Genomic DNA, 20,638 nt, shown 5'->3' on the forward strand with positions numbered 1-20,638 from the left:
AAACTGTGGCAGTAGAGTCACATTCTGTAGATAAATTCCTGCTGATTTTTTTTCCTTAAATTCTCAAGTAACATGATTTTTTTTTTTCACTTTTGATGCCAAATGCAGGAGAGGAAATCAATCAGAAATGCCATTTCCATCCCCTTCTGCAGTCTGAGACAAGTAAAGCTCATCGACTCCATCTGGATTTAACATTACACTAGACTTTACCTTGGGACAAACAAGAACATGGATCCCATAGACAAATCCTACACAAGTGTGAGTGACCAATACCTGTCAGCAGACCTGCCCTGCTGCTTTAGTATGTGGCTGTGATACACAGCACACTGAAATGATTAAATATCCATTCTGAAGCCTTATCAAGCAGAACTATGCATTAATAGTAATACTACTACTAATAATAATAATGTATTTCTGTAATCTCTAATTGGAGTTGCTGGCAGAGACATTTATGAACAAGTTAATTTTTCTATTTCACTGCATTTGAAAAACACGTGTAAAAAACACTTTTGGTAAACACGTGTAACCGACCAGATCTTACTAAACCAAAAATACTGTAGTTTGCAGGTACATCCACCCACAATGAACAAACCAAGGCAGCCAACTTCCAGGGTATGAGCTGCTTTCCCTTTTGTCCTTAGTTAAAAGAGAATCAAACCAAATCAAATCAGAGGCCACACTTCTAACCAGTGCTACTGACTAAAGGCATGATCTTGTTCACGAAGATGTTTCTGGAGCAGCTTTTGGAGGAAAATCACGTGGGCACCCATGGACATGAGAAATAAGTTGTGACAACCAAAACTGTGCAGCTGTTCATGGACAAGAAACAGGAGCAGAGATCAGCAACGTGAATGACACCTCAAGGTCACTTCAGAGTACTAAACATGCCAAACATCTTCAGAGTACCCCTACACACAACCAGAACTGTGTGTGCAGCTTTAACCCTGCTTAGTTTCATAGCCGAGATACTGAATACCAGAGTAGGTAACCAGGTACCTCCAGGAAAAGGGAGCATGGAGCCAGCTCCATTGGCACTAGATGCCATCTTGAAATACATTTTCCAGTCAGTCAAGCATTCCATTAGCAAATTCTCATCTACAGTCTTTGGCAAGGCAGGAACATTGCTCTCTTGCCCTGGGTAATCACATAGACTAAGTGAATCTGACAAACATTGGGATACTTGGGAATATGCTTCAATGCACACTAACTGTTCTGTTTTTAAAACTGAGCAAGGCCAGCACATATATTTGAGAGTGGATATCTGCCTATGCTGGGCACTATTTCATGAAAGTCAGGTTTCTGTCACAGATCTAAGGCAAATATTACAAATTACAGGAAAGAAATGAGGACATCGATACATTGTGCGTTATTGGAGATGTGGAGCCTTTATAACACGGTAGCTTTCACTATGATCTCTGGGTTTTCTATGTCCTTTTTGCTTTGGACCATTCTCAGTTCCAGCTGGGCTGAGTTTGGTTTGTTTCCTTCTCCAGCTTGCACTAAAAAGATGACATCAGAATGTCATTAAACACAGCAGTATAAAAAGAAACAAGTTACATTGTTCTGTTACCCCTCCGATTTTCTCTACTTTCCTCCCTTCCCCATTCTCCTTTACTGCTCCCTGCTAAAGGCTTCCAAGGTGGAAAATCCAGGTCAGCACTGTGATTTCTTATCACCACTGTTCAACACCTCTCTCCAGGAAAGAAACATAGCTCTGTTGTTAATTAGGAAGTCACACAGACATGCTCAGAGAACACACAGATTTTTTTAAGAACTGAAAGATAGGAACTCCAAGGGCAGAGAAGCTGAAAAAAACTGCTCCTCACATTGGCCAATACAGCAAAGAAACTATTACTAGTTGATAAACCCCTCTCAGTGCTAAACACACTCTCAGAGGGACAGTGGGTGAGCTACCCTGTAGCAGGAGCTCTTTGGCACACCAAACCCAGAATCTCCTCAAGTTCTGCTGGATTTGCAGAGCTGAGTCAGGCACAGTCAGCATGACTGGCACCCACCATAAGCTAAACAGTGACATCTGCAGTCAGCTCTCTCAAAAATGGGCTTGGAGACACAGCAGGAATGTGCAGATACAACTACCAAGCTCTCATTCTGAAAATTCTCTGCCTGCTTCTGCAGTGAGGGGATGCCTTCAGTCAGGAAACCCAGAAAACTCCTTGAATATTTCTTCTGATGCCAATCCAGACAGAACACAGGAAAAAGGCCTGGAAGAATTTACCTTTTGCACTCTTAATGGTCCTTTGCAGAACATGCTGCATGGCTGACACAGTCTTCTCACATGCCACCTGCATCAACACAACATATTCAGGGTTTAGTAAAACTTCAGCTACCTACTTTATTATTATTTAATATTAAGTAATATTATTTCAAAAACACTGCTATTAAGAGGAAAACATGGCTAACAAAACAAACATGATGACAACTCTGAAGTGCAGAGTTTGGGATATTTTTTTTTTTTACTTTAAACTCTCCCCAGACAGGTATTAGAAATCATAACTGTATCAAGGACTTTATGTCCTTAGGGGAAAGAAACAAAAAAATGGATTTGAGAAATCATTTTCAGTGCTTATTATGAAGTCATGATAAAAAATGTAATTATAAACATGCATGTAGTCTGTCTCTAGAAAAAAACAACATCATACTTGGCAAAATTACAAAATCAATCCAACTAATATGTTTACTGTCTCTTTTGGCAAAAGGGACATTCTGTGGCTTTTTCTCTGAGGTGAGGGGAAAAAAAGCCAAAACAGAAGACGGTATTTAAATAATGTCACAGATTATAATTTTTTTTTTAAAAATGAAGATAAATAAGGTCCAAACTTGCAAAGAAATGAATAACTAATATCCTACCTTCAAATTGTTTGGGTGCTTGTGTGTCCATGCCAGAAGCATAGCAGCAAACAAGTCTCCTGTCCCAACAAAGACAGCATCCACTTTAGGAGACTCCACCCGAATTCTTTGTGTCATCTTGGTACCATCTGCTTTAGCTACAACACAGATCCACAGTTAAGTGACAGACCCAGCAACCCATACAACAGCAATCACTAGAATTTACAAAGTAATCTTTTAAAAAGTCAGCATCAGATTTGAATTCCTTTGCTGTCTGGAACATAAAGGATTATTTTAAACTTCGTACCAGCTCTTTTAAAAGGCACAGCCTTCCAAAACTTGGCCAGCTTGGGATAGCATTTAAAACTTCTATACTGTACATACTTCATTTGAGAAGGAGGAAGGAGCTACCACCTTCATTTTTCATCCCTCATAATTGCCCTTCTCAGGTGGAAACATCGTGTGACAGGCTGAACACACAGCGAATCCTGGGGATGGTACAGAAGTGGATATAGAGAAGGAGAAGGGTATTTTATAACCTATCAAGGGAGGAACAATCTGCTAATAGGACAGTGTGACTCTACAGAAAAGCATTCAAAAATGCCAAGTTCCTGTTTTATAGCACCACCAGGGGCTATACGAGTCCAAATAAACCTCACCTAGGACATCCTCCTCCTCTGCCCAAGAGCTGCATGGAAGCTCAGGCCTGATCACAAGCATCCCTGCCTGAGATACAGTCCAGATATTTCTGTGTACAGCCCTGCTGTCATGATGTACTTACTGGGTTTTCCAGATTAATCTCAGACTTGCACTGTCACTGGGACCTGTCTGTCCTGCTCACCTTGCTTAGGTCCTGTGATCTGTGCCCAGTGGGTGGGGACAGAGCCCTGCCTGTGCTGTGATCACACTCAGCTCTTGTCTTCCCTCCTGGAGCAGCCCCAGCCCTACCACTCCTGATACCACTGCAGGACAGGGTGCTCACTTAGGGATCTGTGCTCCTTCCATGCACTACAGATGGGCCTGATGGAACGAATTCTTCAAGGAGTAACTGCAAGCACAGACAGCTCAGAAGAGAGCACAGGTAAGGAAGGCGCTCTTGACTTACTTTTTCTGTGGCTTCCCAGAGCAATCAGGTAGTCGTTTCCTAGAGGTGCCTGTAGATCTGAGCTTGTGATCACCACAGTCTCTGGTCCCATGGCATGGAGCATATCCATTACCTTTCAGTGTGCAAAAAGGCAGGAATCAGTGACTGCAATATGGGTTGATTAAACTTTCATTCACAGTACTGAGGATTTTTAACAAACACCTTACTTTGGCATCCTTCATAAAGAGAAAAAAAGAGTCCCTATTCAAATAATCCACTTGAATCAAGGTCATTTGAAATAGGGGAATCAAAATACCCTCATTTAAATGTACAAAGCTGTTAAAATATACAAGAATTTCTGTTTGTGTTATCTTTGGATACTCCTCTGGATAGAATACTCTGTTTCAGCTGTGATCAGAATTTTTGCCTGCATCATGTTTTCAGAACATATTATCAAAAGAATAAGAGAATAAATATACTGACGTGTGTACCTGAGCTGGCATCGGAAGCATTTACTAGAAAGCCAGCAAATCCAAGTCATGAAATCTTATTTAGCTACTACTTTGAGAGTTATCAAAAATTTAAAAACCTAAATCAGAAGCACGAAGTTGTCTATCTTAATCTTTTCTCATTCTGTTTCAACCCCCAAACTACAGCTGTAAATTACATAACTTTGCAAATGTACTTCCACTCTGTGTATTCCTCACTTAAACTCATTAATACTCCTGACATCACAATTGGTTGTTCCAGACAGAAGTGATTTTGACTTCACAGAAAAAAGAATGACTTCAGTAATGAGTTTAGTATAAAACATGGATAAAATATTAATTCTCCCAGAAGAGTTTAGCTAAAAACCCTCTCAGGCTAGTTATGACTCATGAGCAGCGGAATGATAAGGATTTATTTCTGCTATTTTTTAATACTTCACTGCTTTTCTTTCTTGTCTAAGCCTCCAACTTTCTTCAGCTCTCAGATGTCTTTGCACAGACATCAGCCAGGTTTTGAAGAAGCAGTAAATCCACCAGCATAGACTGACACAATCAGTCTGTGCAGGAATATTAAACTAAATCTCATTTCTCAGTCACAATTCACCAGGATCTTAATCTCCACTATTTCTAGTTGTAGGATTTAGTCCTTTCTACATTAATTTTATGTTAGGAGACACTACTGTCATCACAGGTTTTGTTAAGGAAAGGAAAGCAAGCATGAAATCATGGAAATCAATGCCAGAATTCCTACCACCTTTAAAGGGGACAAATTCCAGCACAGATTATTACTCAGACCCATATATGACATACAGCTGGAAAGACAGATTAAAATATAATATCCTGCAAACACCTTCTTTTAAAACGTTTCCATTTCTAAGCATAATTCTGTCTCCTTGGGAGAGATTTTTTTAAAGGCCATCACAAATCAGAGCTATGGCATGAATCAGTCAGACGACTAATTGGCAAAACTGTTTAGCACATGCAACTCATATTTGTAGCTGAAATATGAAAATTTAAAACTAATGGCTTCTCAGCTAATTATGTTCTTCTCCAGACTGGTTCCACTGGTGAGGATGAGAACAGAACTGAGTTCCAGATCCCAGTCACTGGCATGAAGCACAGCTCATCACCCTCACCCAGCACAATGGGGTAATGTAAAACTGGGGGCAGTGGAAATTCAGATATGAGATCTCTGTAGCTGCTTCCTGCAGTAAAGGGACAGTGACCAACCCCTGTTGTTTGACGTTGCTACAGCAGAAGAACAACAAACATTTGGGCTGACAGACCTCCAGCTACTCTCCAGGGTGCCACTGCAGCTGCTGCTTGTTTAAAGATTTTGTGTTCTTTTGAAGTTCAAAATCAAACTGGAGGGAATAAAATCAGTCCATTATGAAAGCACTTGACTAGCCAACAAAACAAAGAGCTCAGCCCTTCTCAAGACATCAATAAAACTGTATTTCTATTTTGTCCTTTGCCACCAAACCTTACAGCTTTTCATTTTCTTCATTTTGTGTGCAAGGGTAAATCTTTACACCTCGATGCAACATATTTGCAGGCCATCTATCATCTCTATATGGCAATGACAGCAGCTGTCAATGCTGTGGATTTATCTGGGTAAATGAGGAAAAGCTGTCCTCACACTCAGCATTGCTGAATCTGAACAGCAGAGCCCCAGAAAGGTTCCTAATCCCAGGTTCCCTGGGATTTTCACTCCACCCAAATATTATCCACAGAGCTGGCAGTGTCTGGGTATTTGCCACGTGTGCTGCTGCCACTCCTGCTTCACTGCAGAAAGCAAGTTCAGAGAGATGTACTCATTACCACTGTAATCTCTTTATCTGCAGCTCTTTCGGGAAGTTTCTTTGGAATTCTGACACTAAAACAGGAAATCTTTTGTGCCTGCAGTGTACAAACTTTAATGATAAACACATGGAAAGAACAGAGGCCAGAGTGACTCCAAGGCTGAAGGCAAACTGCAGCACTGCAGGCAGGAATGCAGAAAAGAGATGTCACACATCCCACCCTTTGCCTACTTACCTCCAGTGCATCTTTTTCTGTGTAAATCTTCCTGCCTGTGAGCAACCTGAGAATGAAACAGAAACCTTAAAAGAGCAAGAGTTCTCCAGGCAGTGACTGTTTGACTGCCCTTTTCACTAGAGGAAAGCTGGGGCTGCAGCAAACAGGCCAAACCCATCTGTAACTCCACGGTCTGCTGGACCAGACCTCTGTGTTTAAAAGCTACGTGCACAGACACACACTGCTGCTAAGTGCACTCACACCAGTCCTGCCCTGCCTCCTCCAGAGATCCCTGCAGCACAAAAATTCCCTCACAAGTGTTTTCTCTCCCTCTCCCATGTAGCTGCTCCCTCCTCTCAAGGGGACAGCTTGTGCTGCACCACCATAGATTATCTCCTGACCAAAGGGTCACACCTATCTATGTAGGCAGGACAGGCAGGAGGCATTGAAATTCTGAGCTCCTATGAGATGTTGTGCCATAGTAGTATTTCTGAGTCTAATTTTGGGGGGGGTGGGGGTGGGGGCGGGGCTGAACCAAACTATTTCAGTTCTGATATTCTGGCACATAATAAAAATTTTCATAATAATGGGTAAGGATGGCGAAGATACTTTTTTAACCTGTCCTAGAAACAGCCCTCTGGTGATAACAAGAAATAATCATGAAAATGAGACCCTGGAGAAAACAATAATATTTTCCTCATGTAACTCCTGGATCTTTTATTGGTTTCAACATGCAGCAGTTGAGCTTATCTGAAAAATACCACTTGAAACTAACAGCTAAAACCCAAAACCCAACACAAACATACACAAGGCACTATACTGAGACAAATTAAATTAAGGGGTATCAGTATTTCCTGCTTTTTATCCACAGGTTTATTTGGCTAGAAAAGGAAATAAGCACTTACTCAGCTTCAAACTGGTTAGGAGTGATTATATCTGCAACAGGTACAACTTTGTCCCTGTAGACTGGCAGGAGATCCTTGGGCACATACTGGGGAGAAAAAAACAGTGTCAGAAGTTGTCAGCAGTGTTTGAGGTGTGGGACTGCAACTCTCCTTCCCTCAACCACAACTCCTGCTGTCAGTGACCTGACAGCTCCAATCTCTGCAACTGCAGTGGCAGAGCATCCTCCAGCTGGGGACACTGTCACCAACAGCCCTTTCTTCCCTGGAGGTGATGGGAAGCACCTCTTTTAAGCAGATGGACCTAAACTGGCAGCATTAAAAGGAAATGATGCTTGGCTGAAGAACTTACAAGTTTTCTCTCACCAAGGTGACACAGCAGCCCAGGAAATTGTGGGGAATAGTGGAGGAAACAGTGTCCCAGCTCACTCACGTCCTTACTTCCAAACCAAACTATTTCATTCAAAAATTTCTGATCAAAAATTAATATTTTTTTGTCAGTGTGCAGCCTGGCATTGGCACATGTGACCTTTCTGTCACTGATCACAGCCCAGTGCCCAACATCTGTCAGATCCCACATGAAATAAGTCATCTTCATTTAGGTTCCAGGGCTGTGTCAATTCCCAGGATGACTGACAATGATGGCAGCCAGGCTACCAGCCAGAACACAGCTCTTGACAGATGATGATGAGAGAACTCCAGAGAGACAAGGATGGGGAGCAGGGGGATATTTTCCTGTGGACAGGGTCTATATACCCTCTGTTGTCTCAGGAGAGAGCCAGAAAAAATCCCAGGGCTGGGCAACTCTCAATCTTTCCAGATACCAATCTCATTCAAAACCAAGATATTTAAATACAAACTTACTTGATGCTGGGATCCAAAGCCACACTTAAGTAAAGCACCTTTGTTTTGTTGTTTAAAAAATAATAAATATTTATATAACTTTTTATAACAAACATTCAGTACACAAAGAATCCAAAGAGAAGAGTACTCACCATAGAGCCTTCTCCATTCCATTTGTCACCCATCACTGGATCACACACTGTAAAAAAAATTAGGTTTAGAAATAGGGTACAGTTATAAAGATCCTGATGAGAAGGAAAAATTTAGGTAACAGTAGTGGCTACAGAACAGCACTGAGCACCTCAAAGCTTACACACTCTCACAGCTCTTGTAGCACACTGGAATTTGTATCTGGTGGCTGCCAATTTTGAAAGAGTAGGTCATGTGTCTTAAAAAATTGTCTGGAATGGTAGTATGGAGGGGAGAAACATGGGAGAAACAAACACCTCTGAAGAGAGTCCTAATTTTACTTTAGTGTAAAAAAAATACATGTCAAATGTACACACCACAATGCTATGTGTATATTAAATAAATATTATAATGAAACAATAAGAAAATTCATGCCAAAGGACTTGGTGAATGATATGAACACGTTTGGCACAGGTTCTGGATCACCAGCAGTGATAACAACACATTCCAAGTGTCCTCAGTGAGGATGGAAACAGCCTAGCATTGCACTTCAGAAAGGAACACTGTTCATTGCATTAAAAGACCTTGAAACAAGATCAAAGACAAACACAAATCCAAAGATATGAAATCAGTGTCAGTACCTCAGGAAGTTTCTATGAGTGAAAAGAGGGCAATTTGTTTTACATTTTAAAAATATTTCCTTTACGTTATAGTCTATTTATTAAACATAAAAGATCTTAGAAGCCTGGCTGTGATCTCACCACCTGACTACTTCCTTCCTGTTCCACACAGTGAGATCCCTCTTTCTGTTCATATTCCAAAAGAGTTTTTAGCTTTCACACAAGGCTATGAAGAATTTGACAATCCAATAGTGTAAATAAAGGCTAAAAAAGCAACAAAACCAAGACAAGATTTCTCTGCTATGCTTTGCTAATTAAGACCTATGCTTTGTTAAATTTAAATCAGGGATTGCTGCTAAGTACAACACTCTGCAAATCCTGCCAAGCATTCTAGATGTTTCCTGGCCACACTTTACTGAGCCTGAAGATGTCACCTCAAACCATCATTCCCAGCTTTTTATCCCACTAAATCCTCACTGACTTTGCCTTATCACTCTGGATTCAAGCCTATTCTGGTTATGTTCAAAATTCCTGAAACACCTGGGAGAGGAAGGAAGGGAAGAGAGAATCTCTTCTCACGGGTTGAAGCCTGATGTGACATATTAGTGACAACAGCTGCTGGAGCCTCTTGCTCCCTGGATACTCCTAGGGAATATTAGAAAGCACCAGAGCTAAAAGAGCCCTGGAGTTCAAGGTAAATCATGAAACTATGAGTCAAAGTAGGACATCTCTGGGTTGTTACAAGGAACCATGGCAGGGCAACATGGGAGAGCCTGTCCTGCTCTGGCTGACTTGGAAATCAAGGAGAGGCTTCATCTGCCAACACACACAGCCTCTGACTAGCAGCTGCAGCTGGCTGAGATTTTTATCTTTTCCTGGATACAGACAACCAGTCCCGAAAGCACACTCCCCTTTGGATGGCATAATGCAAGAAACACACTGAAAGGCAGCAGATAGAGAGATTTTTCATGTTTCCCTCAACACCTGAAGCTGAAATGAAGCATCACTGGAGGACCAGCTGGATCCTGAACAGACCAGAAATGTTGTGTAACGTCAGAACTGTGTTTCCCTCCTAAAATGTGAAAATGATGACCATACTCAAAGAGGAAGCAGAAAGGATTAAAATGCACATCCTTACCATACACGAGGTTAGAATTCTGCTGTTTCAACTCCTGGACAATATCCACCACCATTGCAAGAAATGATGTGTCTCTTGTATACCCTTTCAGGGGGAAAAAAAAAAAAGACACCTTTGAAGTCCAATTTCATGAACACTTTTGCTGTTTTCAGTTTTGGACAGGAATGCTGCATACTTCTCATTCTTTGGATAAATGCATTTTTAGAACAAAGGCATTTCAGTTGTCTCAGGAATAACAGGTTGGAATACAAATTCATACAGTGCTTGCACAAGTACAAGTATAACCTTAGAAATCCATTTACTAAGAATGTTGTATATGAAAGGTTCATATAACTCCAAAATGCTTGAACGTATATGTAAAAAGGTCAGGCTAGAAGGAAAAAACATTTCTTTTAATTAAAACAGTATTTTGATCAGTATTATTTTTCATACAGTAAACAGGATTTTTTTTTAAATTCCATATACTTTTCTCATTCTTTGTCTCAAAGCAATTTTTTATTATAAATAGTGTTCATGCTGATAAGAGTCCAACATATTAATGCAATAGAGATTTAACCTTGATAATTTCAGAGCAATTTCCAAAATACCAAGAAAGTTCCTATTTTTCAGACTTAGCAGTGAAATGATCTGGAAATAAGTTTTACTGTATTTCAAGGCCCATTCACAATGCTAACACCACAATATTCTTACTTAATCATTAGTTTTTATATTTGATAGATGCTCCTTAATGTATATATAATTGCATTAACTTTAGTTACAATATCTATGAATTGTCAACTTGCTTTTAATTTACTGTAGTTCATTTCTTGGGAATGGTGCTGTGCACAGCCAGCCCAGTATTTGTGGGTCCCTTCAAACTCAACATATTTTATGATTCTGTGATTTAATACTATCATTTTTAGCAAGGTGGCATCTTTCAATGTCCTTGGAAATGTCCACTCTAATGAAAGATTTTAAAGCACATTTAAAAGGTGGATTTTGGAGATAATTTTTTAACTTGAAAAACTGGTAAGTTCTTGGGTGCTGCAGAGAAATGGAAAAGATTTTTTGCCAAAATGCTGAATTTTATCCATGAAGTGCTGATAATCAGTCAAAAGAGTAAGGCAAAGATTTTTTTAAAATGACCTGTGATGGCAGACTGGCTGGAAAATAACACTGAGTTTGATTAACATCATTGACAGAGGTGTTTAAAAGTTACACTGAACTGAAATTTCTCTCTTACCTTGAGTGTCTTACTGTAAATGAAACAAATACAAGAAGATCTACAAATAACTAACAGTCACATAAAATCCATGGAGTGTTACTTTGTATAACTGGCCTAAAGATAATATTTTTACTCTCAGCTGAGCTATCAACAAACATCAGACAAGTAACAGTCAAATCCCACCTGCTGATAAATTCCTTTTCAGTGTTTAAATAATCATATCCAGGTTGTTTGAGGAACAAGGTAGTTATGCACTATAGTGAATGTCTGCTTGAATAGAAAAATCTGACTTTTGGTCCTGAATACAAAAAAAATGGATTTTAAGCTCAGCCAAAATGCAGCTGAAGACTAAAACACAAAAAGTGTTATTAGATGTTCAGAAATTACTGCTCTTTCTACCCATGCCTTCTTTTTGTTCACACTGAAAATGGCTGCAGCAAATGAGATTTTAAAACAAACTTGCACAACACACAAAAATCCTATTTAAAAATAATTTTATTAATAAAGAGTCCCTTTTCCTTTTTGGTGAAGATTTCTATTTTCCTTCTACCATTTTTAATCTCTTACATCTATTTTACCAGTGATAGGAAAGAACTAGAGGTCTTTTCCAGGAGTTGGAAGTGAAATAAAAAAGGAACATTCCAGCTAAAAGAATAATCAAATATTATTTACAAATTTTGCACACTAGCATCTCCTGACATTTCCTACAATACACTGTGCTTTTCCTGGAAACATCCTCTGTGTGACTTCCTTCCAGGAAAGAAAGGGTGTTTATCTATTTCTCAATAACAAAGAAGCCATTTATGCCAAAATTAATTTCTTAACCTTAGTTCAACCTATTTGCAATTCAGACTCCTTTATTTTGGAGATATTCCTTGAAAAAACCCTGACAATAACTCTTTGGACATGCCACACCCTTGAAGCCAGAAGGACTGCTTTGGAACTATAACCCATGCACTTAAAATTTCCAGTTTTCCCTGTGCATAAAGAACTTCCCTACATGTGGAAGCCATGAAATCAGTCAAATCTGGTGATGTATTTCTGCTTACCTTTAAAAAGTCCCTGTTCCCTGCTGTAAGAAATTGATACTGTTATCCAAACCAGATGCACAGCTCTTAATGAGGAGAAATCTGATCAGTAACCTACTTTTGAGAAGCAGGAATTGGGCGAGAAGGAATTTTTAATCAAAACTTCTTGTAGAATCTCTCCTTTCTATGAAGTATCCTACAGGAAGTTCTCTTTGCCTGTATTTACAAACACTTAGTTTATAAGTGGTGCAAGAAAACACTGCAGAACTGTACTCACTCAGATGATCTCTACACAGTAACAAGAGCAAGAAATCAAGATATACGATAAGTCAAAACCAAAACCCAACTCTACTCATACTTTGCTCACTGTCCAAAGCACTAAGCCTTAAAGATCAAATAAAAAAACAAAGGACAGACAACTATTTATAAAATCAAGCTGCAGTACCACAGAGTACTAATACTGCAGACTTAGGATAAAAGGTTGAACTTGTCTTCCTAATAAATTTTAAAATAATACTCTGACATTCCTCATTCACTGTTCCAGTGGAGGCACTCCCAAAATATTAAGTGTGCCTGTGTATGCCTGGCCTGTACAAGTCTGCAAATTATACAAGGGGATCAATTTACCCTACCCAGTTACAACCTCCTGGCTGTTCCAAATTAAACAGGAGGAGCCAGTTCAGGCTATAATATACAGATGGAGTTTTAATTGCTTGGTTTGCAGCAAGGATGGGTATGTTTTACATTTCTTTGCCCCTGTTTACATCTCCTGGGAACTCCAAGGAACAAGCTCTCTTACCTGTGAGCACGTAATCATACCGGTTGACTTTGTTCAGCTTAAGTCCTTCATAAAGTTCATGAAGCTCATCTGAATTCAACACCTGACCCTTCCAGTGGGCATAGCCTGCAAAGCAAACACCAGGTCATTTTTCAAGAGATGGATTTTGTTTCAGATCACACAGATGATACACGTGGAGGGACCACATCAAATATCAGCACCAGGAAGCATTTTCACCTCCTCTCCTGTGAAACACTACTGCTGAACAGTTTATGTGCTCAACTTCTCCTTAGCTCCTCTGCCTCCCAAAGGAACTGGAGTGATTACACTGCAGTCTGAGAGTGTCTATTTACCAGCAAATCAAGCTGGGCATACACAGGCTCCTCCAAGATTTCTCATGGAGCTTTTGCAACTATCCCTTTCCAGTGTGGAGGAGGAAAAGCATATGCTTTAGACTTTACTGGAGGAGGGTGGCAGTATCGTCTATTTTTGTTATTTTATACTATATATATAAAAAAAAGGAAATGTTGACAGTTAGATGACAATTTTAACAGGTTTATAGATCTGTCTGGACACAGGCCTGCACCCATCAGATACAGCACCCACTGGGACCTGCATGTCACAAACAGAGTGACCACAGTAGAACACTGCCATGGATGCTCTTTAAATGTACAGGGTCACCCGACAGACTTTCTTCCAAAAATAGCACAGCTTCAGTGCTGAGGATCCTGGAGGAGGAAATGAGCAGCAGAAAGACACTACAAACAGGTAAGCAATACCCATATACTCTCATCCTTGAATGATCTCTAAGAACTGCAAGCAAATATGCTCAGCTGAGAGAAGCAGATGGAAGGTAGAAGTCACTTGGGATAAATTCAACTGATTTCAGCAAACAGTGGACCAAGGTCCATGGCAGCCAATTCCAAGGGGAAAAAAAATTATCTCCCTTAACAGAATCTAAACATTTGTTGGAAACATAAAGGCACCTTGCACCTTGTCATCAAAGCCTGCCCATCTAGATGGCACCAATCACTCCCTTGTATGTAAGAACGAGGCTTCCTCCAGGATATTAGATGAACCATCCACAATTTAACTCCTTCAATCTCCATAAATTCAGAGTTTGTTTAAAAGCTTATAATTTTATTAACTGGAATTACGAAAAGTGAAAGGTTAAGTGAAGTATCTTCTCCTCTGTGTAAAGACAATGGTATTTTGTTTGTTTTAACTTCTGCTCTTGCAGTTAGAAAATTCCGTGATGAAAACTGTTGGCTTTGATTAGCACTCTAAACTGACTTATTAGAGTGACTGCCAAAAGGTGCCTAGAGCCTGGGATAAGCACATTTTTCAGTTTTCCTTCTTATGAATGCAAATACACCCACAGTATGGTGAGCAGATGGATCATTTTGCTCTCCTCAGCTCACAAAGGCCAAGCCTCTAAAACACAACTTGCTGCCAGCTGGCTGGGGGCCTGACTCCCTCCCAGGAAAAATGCTTTCCACAAAGTCCCTGTGAAGAAAGGGACAAAGTAAGGCATTTCTGTTCCCACTCCGAATGGGCACAGCCCCAAGTGTGGGAAGAACCCTTGAGTGCATGCAAATCCAGTATTCAGTTTAACACAAATGCAGGTATTTGTTCTGTCACATCTGCAGCATCACAGAGAAATTATCTGTCCTCTCTTCTCTCCCAGCCTCTGTAGCACTGAAAAGCCAGCAAAGGGACACAGCAGAGTCCTTCCATTGTGTCCACCAAAGAAACTGGGTGCACTTTTCAACCAGAACCAAGGTAAAAAATGCTGGCATTTATCTAACACATGGCCATAAAAATAACTCTGATAGATTACCCAGGCAACCTGGCTACTTTCAGGAGCCATCCCTACACAGACCCTGTAAATTCACTACTTAACCAGAGGTTGCCATGTCAAATTTGCACAGGGTCAGTGCACAGGGTTCACGTTACACAGATCCTCCACCCAGGGAGAGAAACAAATACAAAAACTCAACTTCAGGCAGCAGTCCAGGTTATCTCTGGAGCTGGTGTCACCCACATGGGGTAGGGACATTGTCTGAACTCTGCAGCAATGACGTCCACAGGTAACTTGAGGATCCTTTTAATTACCTGGTAATGTGTACTACAACCTAAAGTCTAACTACATGACAGCCAGAGTTAAAAACAAAGCCCCAGGGAAGCTCTCAGGGAAGTTCCAGCTATTGAGACATTAAAAAAAAAAAAAAGAAGGTAATACCTTCAGTGGAGCTGCAGAGAAGTGTGATGTCACTAGGAACTGAATTAATGTCCACACAATAATCAAACCGAATCAAAACTGGTAGCAAGATGGGAACTCCCTATGCTCTTTTCCCAGGATAATTTCACGTAACATGACAAACAAAAGGGGGAAATCCCATGACTTTCCTGGTGGAATATAACACCAAAAAGCAGAAAGATAGAAGAAAAAAGAAAAAGCCAGTTTCTCATGCTCAGAAAGGGTTTAATGAACTGGAGGACAAAGTCTCAGAAGAGGGACTATCTTGAAAGGAGAAAGGCAAAAAGGAAGAAAGATGAATCTTCCTTGTTTTGGGTACAAAGCCACCACATAATTCCCCTCAGTGCTGGTCTGAGAGCAGAGAGAACACTGCAAATCACGACACAGCTCTGCAAAACTCCACTTGGCTCAGACTGCATTAGTCTCCAACATCTGTAATAATTTTAAACACACAGATGAACATAAACACCTAAACAACCTTATACCCCTTCTGTCCATCTGTGTTAAGATCTTTTATTGCAATTACATGTTATCTATTTACTTTTAATAGATAAAGCAATGATAAACAAGTGAGATACAATGCCTCATGTCACTAAAATTATGAACATATTCATCAGTCTCCACGGAAGTGTCTTGGTTAATTTGTATGAAAAATAGATAAAATTAAAAAAAAAAACAATCAAGAGCGCCAGCTAATACTTTACCCGAAATGAATTTATATATTTGCCTTCCTCTGCTTTTTCTTTTTTCTGTTTGGAGTGTATTTATAATCCTCTTAATTACTTTTAAAAACAAGGATGAAAGAAAATGAAAGTACCAAGCATACCAGAAGAAAAAAAAAAAATTAACTGAATAACACAGCAAAACAACAAGCTACCATTTTAGTACAGCAAAGCATGTAAGATTCTTCTGTTTTCCAACCCAGAACATTCTGTTCTGAGGTTTGAGTTCCTCCTGTGGTGCTCCCTGCAAAACTATTCCAAATGCCTCCAGTAACAAAGAATTTCACACAGGAAAAAGGAAGAAAGTTGTAGTGTTTAAGGCTCATGATGGACAGGCAATCTGGGCCCAGCTGTGTCACAAAACTCACATTGCAAACTCTGGCACACAACCTGGTGTGAACACATAACTCACCTGTATCTACCAGGAGGCCTTCAACAAAACCAGAAATTAAGCACCAAATTCCCCACTGGATTTTTTACAGCTGGTCACAGTGTGGGAGTAAAACTCTACCAGAGTCAGGCACGAGTGGGGATCTTTTCCTTCTGCCCTGCACACACAGGGGTGAATGAATCACCTGGGTGGGCAGACTGTGCAGAATCACATCAAGACATAATTGTAATTTCTCATGTGCTGCTAGACCTACCAGCCAACCCAACCACCTACTACACACCCACTAAGCAGAAGTCAAACGTGCTCAAGAATAAAAGAAAAATTAAAAGAAAAGAGCCCCAGGCTATTTGTTCCAGAGCTGTTGCAAAGGTAGGATTTTGATGGTAGAGTAAGCACATTATTGCTTAAAATTAACCTACCAATGAGAAACAAAACTGGAAATCACCGAAGAATTAAAAAGGCGCCCCCAAAAATCAATTATACAATTAAATCTAGATTTTTATTTTTGCACATTATATAAGGAGATGCTTCTGCAAAAAAGTATATTAATATAGGATAAAGAGCACAGTCTTAATAGGCTGCATGACAGCTTCTTTTATTTGTATGTGAAGCATGATGCCACTCAAGTGTGAGTCACCCTAACCACTGAAGTTCCTCACAAAGCAACATGACAAACTGCTCTCCCAGGGGCACTGATTGCAAGCACATTCTCCAAATTTCAGGACGATCAGAGACTGAAGAAAGCTGAATTTTCTGAGCAGGAGTCAGCAGAAAGAGGCCTGTGGTATCTTACTAATTTGTAGACAGGGCAAAAAAAAGAGCAGTAATGAGTCACCAAAGTCTGTTAGTCATAAATTCTCTCTGCATTTTATTTGCTGCTAATTCCAAATTTAAAAACAGGGAAAGAAGGAAAGAAAAGTATACCATGTCCAAAACCCCACACATTCTTGTACCTATGCTCTGGCATTTTTTCAGAAGCTAAAGTTCAAAGCTAGATTTTGAAGGAGGAGTTTGTCCTCCAGCTTTAATGATGACAGAAATGGTTCTCGTAAAGTTTTGTTTTTATAGGAAAACCAAGTTACCTTCACCCATTCAGCCAGCTCACAATGCCTGTGTACTGCAGGACAGTGCCAGACACAAGCTCTGCTTCCCAAAAATATGGAGCTGTGTGGCAAACTTTGGGATTTTGTAACAGATTTAGTAAAAAAACAACAATAACAACAACAAAAAACAAACAAACAAACAAAAAAACACAAAAAAACCAAACCAACCAAACAAAAAACCCCAAAACCATAAAAAAATCAAACTTACAGAAAGAAAACAACAAAAAAAGTGACTCCTAATCATGAGGAGTAGTTCCAATATTTCAAAGACTTGTGATATTTGAGATATTTTTAGGTTTGGGATGCTCATTTCAGTCTTCCTGTGGGAGGAGGAATCACTAATTTATTGTTCCTTCCACTGTCTGCCAAACCTTGAATGAAACACTGGTAACCCTTCCTTGGCTGTGATACTATTAAAAATAAGTTTAACATCTTCTCTCTTTTTTGTTTTAAGAACCTGGTCACCCTACTGGTAATGTAATTTTCCCACCTTCAGACACATTCAGTTTATGGTCAATAAAACCTCTGTGAAGCTCTTTCAGTGCCCTATAAAGCTAATTTAATCTTGAAACAGAAAACCAACAAACACCACATGCTCATGCATTTCAAGCACTGAATAATTTGACATGAAAAAATTGCTTAATTTCTGGAATATTACAACAGTTTTACCCAGCTATGGAAACCAAACAACAGAAAATCCCAAACTCCAAAACCAAACGCGTTCTTTAAATAAACAGTTACACCCAAGTATCTCTGAAAAACACAAGAGAACCTTTGTACTGTGCCAAAGAGTACAAACAAAATAAGCAGTTTTTTGCCTAAACCAGGAAAGGCTTCAGTGCTTTCCCTTGTTTAATTATTACCTCTTCTGTGCCTTTCCTCAACAAGCAGTGATAGCTTCAAGCCACCTTTGAAACATTAATTTTTTTCTTCTCGAGGTGACACTAAATTCCCTCCATGACAGGCATATTAAAACCTTTTGAAAGCTGCATGAAGCTCAACAGAGTAAGAGCCTGATCTCTGTTCCAAAAGTTAGTAGTAGTTTATTAACTCGTAATTTATATCCCATTTTCATAATCCCATGTAATTTATTTATACAGCTGTACCTGTAGAGATACTGGAAAAGTACCTCAACTTCTGCCCTCTTTTTTCTTTGTCAGAAACACCTTTTGCTCTTTTCCAGGATGTTAAAGTCAGAATTTGCTCCTAGATTATTTTCTGAAGACAGCTATAGATTTTCTCTATCTAGAGTAGCTCTCCTCTCAAACAAGTTGCCACCACCAAGACAGCACACGTGTCTCCAGTGATCCAAAAATAGCAAGTCACTTGGAGCTTCTGTACGGGTGAAAGGTATTGCTAAAATAAACACAAATTTCATCTTTCTTTTAAAAAACAAAGTCCTCTAGCACTGTGAGTATCAGGAAGTCCGAATGTATTAGGTGAGTGCACTGTGTTCATGCTTGGACCTTAAATAAAAATACACCCAAATGTATTAACACCCTTCTTCCCACCAAAATGAGATTGTGTGATACTTGACAGTACCTGGGTGGGTACATAGCAAGGAAACATTACATCTTTCTCAGTATTTTTCTAATGACTGGGTTGGTAATGTGACTCTGACTCTCATAGACCCATAATTCACAGAAAGCCATTTTGAAGACTCCTTTATTCACATGCCTGGCTGTGTAAATGGCTGTATTTCTGTTATTTCACTATCTAACTTAATCAGATTACTGCCTAACAAAAGAAACTCACACTCTGCAGGGCAAGAGGGCACATTACCACATCCATCATATCAATGCCTTACTCCCATATCCAGCCTTCTGAGAGACTTGAATCAAAACATGAAAATTACACTGCCATCCTGTATTGTGAAAATGTGAGTGAAAACATAAGACCAACGTCCTATCATGGGATGAGGTGATCCCCATACTGAGTTCAGTGATTGTGGAGTAGTATCTGTAAAATCCTACCTGTGTGGTTTGAAAACTGGACAGAGTTCACCGTATCAACTTCAAATCCCAAAACCTGTAACAGAACACAGGAATACTCCTTTTACAAACACAACTTCATTAATACATTATTCACATCACAAAACATGGGGAAGAACTCCTTGCCTGCCAGTGCATACTTAAAAATCTTGGGAGCTGAGTCAACAAACATGCAACATAAGCAAACAGCACAGTGCTCTACTACAGCAACAAACAGGGAACAAAAGTGCTGCTGGCAACAGCACCAGGAAAACACAGCTCAGGATCCTCAGGATCCTCAGGCTGGAGTTCATCTGGGGATAAGGACAGACAGGCTGGTCCAGCAGCAAGCACTGAAACCTTGAAGAAAGTCTTGGCTGGCCTCTCCTGGCAAGAAAAGAAGTACAAGGTACTACATTAATGCACAATATGGAGGGATGATGCTGTTGGCATTCCAGAAAACCAATTTTTCTAAAAGGAGGACAGAAAGATCTTAAAAGGGATCAATATTACAAGCCATACTTGGGTGTCGCAATCAATTCCTTTACAACTAAAAGAAAATAGAAGGAAGTCATGGTGGATTAATTTGGGGTATGATTGGGCAATAAAGGGGACAAACAAACACAGAATAAAAAAAGCCTAAAGCATGCTCCAAAAGCCATCTGCTACATTGCATTACCAGCAATCCAAATACTGAAATATCCAATAATTTCCTAGTGCAATCAACAAATATTCTTGTTGCTCAAAAAATATATCAATAATATGAAAATAAGAGCATCCAACCAGGAGAAAACAAATGAGGATTTTTAACCTGACAATACCTGTTTAATACACTGCTAGTCAAGCCATTTTTATACATTTTTGTGTCACGCAAGGAATTCTAATGCAAAAGTGACATTAAGAGTCTGACGCTGAGCCTTTGTTTCCACATCCAGCTTGCTCTGAGTAAGAAATCTCCTCAAAAGAAGTGCTGCTATGTATGGCTCAGTGAGTCATACTGGGAGATAGCAGAAATGATGCACCACTGTGTGTGATCCTCTTTCAGGCAATTTGCTGGGAGGGGGGAGAGAATGAACAAACCTTTTCCAGTCACGTTTTTCAGCCAGACTCGCACC

The 20,638-nt window shown here is 39.8% G+C and overlaps 1 protein-coding gene across 1 annotated transcript in view; it reads right to left on the reverse strand.

The window, feature by feature from the left end:
- Positions 1-794: 794 nt before the first annotated feature.
- Positions 795-20,638, reverse strand: part of PDXK (pyridoxal kinase) — a 37,212-nt gene continuing 17,368 nt past the window's right edge. The window contains exons 2-11 of the mRNA XM_062488146.1: positions 19,527-19,581; positions 13,099-13,203; positions 10,068-10,151; positions 8,333-8,379; positions 7,341-7,426; positions 6,457-6,502; positions 3,953-4,064; positions 2,869-3,005; positions 2,237-2,303; positions 795-1,499 (exon numbers count right to left, since the gene is read on the reverse strand). Coding sequence (XP_062344130.1) covers positions 1,387-1,499; positions 2,237-2,303; positions 2,869-3,005; positions 3,953-4,064; positions 6,457-6,502; positions 7,341-7,426; positions 8,333-8,379; positions 10,068-10,151; positions 13,099-13,203; positions 19,527-19,581 — 852 coding nt within the window. The 3' untranslated portion in view covers positions 795-1,386. The remainder of the gene's footprint in view (positions 1,500-2,236; positions 2,304-2,868; positions 3,006-3,952; positions 4,065-6,456; positions 6,503-7,340; positions 7,427-8,332; positions 8,380-10,067; positions 10,152-13,098; positions 13,204-19,526; positions 19,582-20,638) is intronic.

This window comes from Cinclus cinclus, chromosome 2 (genome assembly GCF_963662255.1).
Source record: "Cinclus cinclus chromosome 2, bCinCin1.1, whole genome shotgun sequence".
Classification (NCBI taxonomy): Eukaryota; Metazoa; Chordata; class Aves; order Passeriformes; family Cinclidae; genus Cinclus; species Cinclus cinclus.